Source organism: Bison bison, unplaced genomic scaffold (assembly GCF_000754665.1).
Source record: "Bison bison bison isolate TAMUID 2011002044 unplaced genomic scaffold, Bison_UMD1.0 scf7180017864050, whole genome shotgun sequence".
In the NCBI taxonomy this organism is placed as follows: Eukaryota; Metazoa; Chordata; class Mammalia; order Artiodactyla; family Bovidae; genus Bison; species Bison bison.
Genome location: NW_011494622.1, coordinates 5,319,428 through 5,324,933, shown reverse-complemented (window position 1 = coordinate 5,324,933; position 5,506 = coordinate 5,319,428). Strand labels below are relative to the sequence as shown.

Genomic DNA, 5,506 nt, shown 5'->3' with positions numbered 1-5,506 from the left:
TACCATGACAGTTTGCTTTTTCTTACTAATCCCCACCCCCTCCAGTCTGTTACAGGCTCAGAATTGTAGCCTGTGGAGGAAAATGAAGGTGCAGTGTCTTCTTCAGTGAAATCCAAGCCCTTTTCAGGGAGTGATCTGATTTACCCTTCAGGAAGTCGAGCGGTCTCTGAGGACCCTTTCAAGGGCCTTGCGTTTTCTCCAGAATCCAGTCCAAGTACTCGACCACGTTGCTGTAAACACCTGGCCGCTCCCTTTGGCCGCAGCCTTCACCCCAGCTCGTGATGCCTACCAGGTGCCACACCTCGTTGTGCTTACAGGACAGGGGCCCCCCCGAATCCCCCTGTGACAAACAGAGAAAAGAAAAGGGCACGCAGATCAGTTTAGACTTCACTTCTTAAATACCTTGCCCCGGGAATGATTTCACCTGAAATTCTGTCTTGGCCCTTTAATAAACTTCAAAGACGCAGATTACCTGTCCCGCACACCAATCTATCCACGTCAGATTCTAGGGTAAGGAAAAAACAAACCCACTGTGTTCCATGCTCATTGGCAGAAGACTGTTTTTCAAAAAATACACCAAACAGAGGACTTCCCTGGTGGCCCAGTGATTAAGAATCCACCTGCCGATGCAGAGGTGGGGGCGGGGGTGGGTTCGATCCCTGGTCTGGGAACTAAGATCCCACATACTGTGAAGCCACTGAGCCCATGTGTCACATTACTGAGCCTGAGCAACTCGGGAGTAGTCCCCGGGCCCTGCAACTAGAGAAACCCCTGTGCAGCAGCAAAGACCCAATGCAGCCAAATATAAATAAATTAGTGAAAAAATTTAAATTAAAAAAAGTTTAATGCACTAAACATTCTAATTGGAGTTTATTCAATTGGCTGAAGACAGGGTTACCTTACAGGCATCCTTCCCTCCTTCTCTGTAGCCTGCACAGACCATCTTGCTGGTTATTCTGTGCTCTCTGTAACCTGCCTGGCATTCTTCATTGGTCATCAAGGGTACCTTGGCTTTCTGGAGAGTATTCTGTATTTTGTCTAAAACAAAATTTTGGTTTATAAGTGGAATAACCTCATACATATAATATAAATTTAAATATAAGTACATATATTTAAAATAAAAATTGCACCTATTTTAAAAATCTATAAGGAAAAACAATCAGGTTTAGTTCACAGACTTTTTGTAATTACAGCGTGTAGAGAAGATGTTATTCTCATTATTGTACCATTTTTTTCATGTTAATTTAGCTCAAAATTAATTATGGCTCTAACTGGAATTACTTCCCAGAGAAAATAATTGGATAACAGGCTAAGACATTTACTGAAAAGTGCTAGGTTTTGAATTAAACTTCATTAAAAGTAATGAGTCTTTAAAGAGGTTGTCATATTTAAAATTCCCAAATAGGTGAGGTATCATCTTCATTTGGGTGATTTTTGCCTTTCCATCTTTATGAATACACTTTCTGCAATTGAATAATGTTATTATTTTACTCTCATTTTAGCTGTGTGACTTGAGGTAGCAGAAAATGTTGTGATTAAACTGTGCTCTGTATCTTCCGCTGTAGCAGACAGAGAAATGTGGTTTCTTACCTCTTAATTTTCTGTATCCCCATCCGGTCACCCAGCATTCAGTATACATCACATTTCTATCTCCTTTGGAAGGTAGGCATATGGGCCATTGAGAGTCTAAATTTTAAAAATCACAGTTTAGTTATCAGAAACAGAATATATCACATTTCCCAGGAAAACTCTCTTCCTTCACTTTCTATGATTAGGGTGTGTTCTCAGTTTATTATATTCGGGGTTTTTTTTTTCCCCCTCTTTGTCATACATTTTCATTCCTCATGTTCAGAGTTATCTATCACACATCAAGGAGGAGGGAACAAGAGACAGCCTCCTCCACTAACTGTCACTCTCACGAGGTCTGTGCTGCTATAGAAACTGCTTCCTCATTCTGACTTGCCATCCTTTCTTCCTTAAAAAGGAGATATAAGCCATCTTTAACATTCCAATATATTATGAAGTCATGTCATTCTGTGAATCTGAAGAAAACTTGCCATTTTAACCCCTCCCCACAAAAAAATAGATTTAATCATCAGGACAGCATGTCAGTCTTTTATATGAATATATATATATATTTTAATATGAACCATTTTTAAAGCCTTTATTGAGTTTGTTACAATATTGCTTCTGTTGTTTATGCTCGAATTTATTTTGCCTGTGGGATGTGGCATGTGGGATCTTAACTCCCAGACCGAGGATCAAACCTGCACCCCCTGTATTGAAAGGCAAAATCTCAACCGCTGGACCACCAGGGAAGATCCCAGCACTCAGTCTTAATGGACTGAAAGGGGAGCTTTGCAGCCCTTCTCCCTTTTTAATGACAGTAATACATGGAGGGACTGCCAGGGTCAGGCCAGGAACCTGGGAGTGTGAAGCCGGGCATCACTGTAGACAACGTTCTGTTTAAAATTTTCCATACCTGTGTAATTCATTGTCGTTTCTAGTTTCAACAAGGCAATGTCATATCCACTTTCTGCCTTTTCATATTGATCATGAATTATTATTTCTTGAACCCCAAAGAAAGATGTATCCTCTTTTATTTCTGATTGATTCAAAATGCCGCTATAGACACGCAACACATTAGGTGACTCGACCCTAAGGAGTAAGCAAGAGAGGAAAAGAGAATTCCGTTAGCAAGTAATTCCCAACCTTTTGAGATACAGTGCTATTTAACTAACGATTCCTAGCCAGTGGGGGGCTTTTAGGTGGAAAGAAGTGATTTTCTGCTAAGATTTTTCAGTCACATAGTCCTCTTTTATGGAAGGTCCTGGGCTATCATTTACCTTATATTAAACACAAAAACATCAATGAATACTTTTTCCACCCTTCAACACACACACACACATTTCTGGGTTTTACTTTCAGTGCTGCCATTGATTGGCTGTGACCCTGAGAAATTCACTCATACTTTCTGGCACCCCACTGTCCCATATGTTAAAGCTAAAAGAGACTATTGACCTCAAATCTTTGAGTTATGAGTAAGCTGCATAATGATAAAAATAAACCGACAAAACCACAAATCTGAGTCTAAAAACAACCCAGAAGATACTGCATTGCAAAGAGGAAATCTGGTCAACTAAAATTCCCTGGGATACACACAGTCTGTATGCTCTTGATGGAGCTTTTATATCTGGCCGGTAATGAAAATGACTGAAGTAGGGAATCCAATATGATGATGTATAATAAACACTTCTTTCTGTGTCTGGAAATAGAGTGAGGGGTGGGGAGAGAGGAAGGGAGAGAGAGAGAGAAGGAGGAGGAGGAGGAGGAGACAGAGTCAGAGGGGAGAGGGAGAATAAGTGGGAAATTACATTCAGGAAGCGGGAAATTCTCTTTGAGTTTAGTCCTAAACCCAAAGCCCAGGACAGTGCACAGAAGGTGATATACTCAACAGGAGGTAAGCAGAAGTCCCCTGGGGATGTGTATACATTTAACCAGAAAAGTGGAATATTATGGAGTCAAACAGCCATGTTCCTGCACCTCTTCTGATGCTGGTATAGAATATGAACAGCTCTTCCTTTTTGCTTTTTCCCCCACTAAAGACAGAAAATTAATTTAGCAAATAGGAAAACTGACATCTTTGAGATAAAATACTAGAGTAGATTTAATATTAATATATGCATGAGCATGGTGAACGAGTAAAACCAGCAATGGTACTGAACTCGTTGAAACAGTGAGCAGCTGTTAATATCCACTGGTTTCCGATGATGGCGCCTCCACACAGGTGTCTCTGGGTGGGTGATGTCACGTGCAGAGTTATCTGCCACGGCCACTCTCCATGAACAGACCGGGTTCCTCCTACAATTCTGGTCTTGATTTTGGTTGTACACACTACGACAGAAGGATTGCAGTGAGTAGCTTCCTAAATCTTCATTTTCCATCAGTAGTTACATTCCTTCAGGCACACAGGGAAGAACGCCCTGCCCTGGGTTCAATAATGTACCGTGACCTTCACTTGAAGATACTTTAGACTCAAGTTGGCAAAGCATAATATGAACATAAAACCTGAATGAGTGGGTCACCTTGTAATTGCACATTCCCAAATAATGCCCCAAATAATAGAGAAGGACAGGGCAGCCTGGCATGCTGTAGTCCATGGGGTCCCAAACAGTTGGACATGACCGAGCCATTGAACAACAACAATAAAATAATGTCTCATGTGGGACTTCGAGGCTTACCCTCCCTCAAATGACAACCGCAGCGGTTCTTTTAAAGCAATGGTTGTCAAGTGTGGCCCCCAGACGGACCTCCCAGGCATGACCTGGGAATTTGTGAGAGATGATCATTCATGGGCCCTACCTTAGACGTCGTGAATCAGAAACTCTAACAGTGGACCCTGACCACCTAAGTTTTGATCAGCCTCACTGACGTTTGAGAACTCTGGTTAGAGGTGAACACCTTGAACTCCATTTGCAGCCTTTGTCCAGTTCCTCCCACTGCCCTCCCACCCCAGCTGCCCTTTGGCCCACTCGGTCACTCCAGCTCCACCCACACCCCAACCCGGCCTCTCTTCTGTTTGTGAACTGCTTCTGCCCTTTGGTCTTGTTGACAGATTGGGCTTTTATGCTCGACCCTTGATATTTCCGAGAACTTTGATTCAAACTCACCCCTCAGTTCTTTCTTGACTTGGAAAATTAATATGTCAGCAGTAACTAAAATACATTAAGAACATGTAAATAAAGACCTTGTTAAGATGAGTTCTAGATCTCGGTGTTCGTTTCTCAGTTCAAACAAAGTGCTGAAAATACCCATGCTTGGCCTTGCATTTTGAACTAATAGATGTTTCTTTGGATGGCAATTGCTCTGTGTCTTCAGAAAGTTAAGTTATAGTATAAACCAATGACAGTGAAAGGTATAAACATCTCAGTCAGATGTTCCCTTGCATATTAGCACATTTTTAATCTAATGCAGCAAAGCCTAATCAACTCATTTCACTTCTATCAGAAGGTGCATTAAAGACATAAGATTTTAGTTTCCTTTATCTTATAGTTTCTGTTTAGCTGTCAGTCTACACCTGATATAATCTGCAACCTTTAGAGACCAGAGTCCATAGATTCATTAGAAAGGAACATAAGGAGGAACATTAGAAACATAAGAAGCATTAGAAAGGAAGGAGGGTGAGAATGGATTCTGCAATTTAAGGTGTAAGTGGTGGCTCCCCTTTTAAAATGATGTCACCATTGCTGGCGATAAAATCGGCTGCATCCTTTCTATTGCTTGGTAGCACCAGCACAATGGAAAGATCGTAAATACTCCTTTTTGTCTTAGGTAAATTTATTGCAAGAAAAACAGAGAAGGTATGAGAATCAACTCAACTGACTGTCTTTGTAAAGAAGCTAGAACCATCCAGAGTCCCATCTGCTGCTGCTAAGTCACTTCAGTCGTGTCCGACTCTGTGCGACCCCATAGACGGCAGCCCACTAGGCTCCCCCGTCCCTGGGAT

At 41.6% G+C, this 5,506-nt stretch overlaps 1 protein-coding gene across 2 annotated transcripts in view; it reads right to left on the bottom strand.

Moving 5' to 3' along the window:
- Positions 1–9: 9 nt before the first annotated feature.
- F11 (coagulation factor XI) overlaps positions 10–5,506 on the bottom strand; it is a 20,858-nt gene continuing 15,361 nt past the window's right edge. For both annotated transcript variants that reach the window (XM_010835812.1, XM_010835811.1), the window contains 5 exons: positions 3,726–3,894; positions 2,483–2,658; positions 1,591–1,686; positions 899–1,038; positions 10–340 (listed from right to left, as the gene is read on the bottom strand). In XM_010835812.1, coding sequence (XP_010834114.1) covers positions 179–340; positions 899–1,038; positions 1,591–1,686; positions 2,483–2,658; positions 3,726–3,894 — 743 coding nt within the window. In that variant the 3' untranslated portion in view covers positions 10–178. The remainder of the gene's footprint in view (positions 341–898; positions 1,039–1,590; positions 1,687–2,482; positions 2,659–3,725; positions 3,895–5,506) is intronic.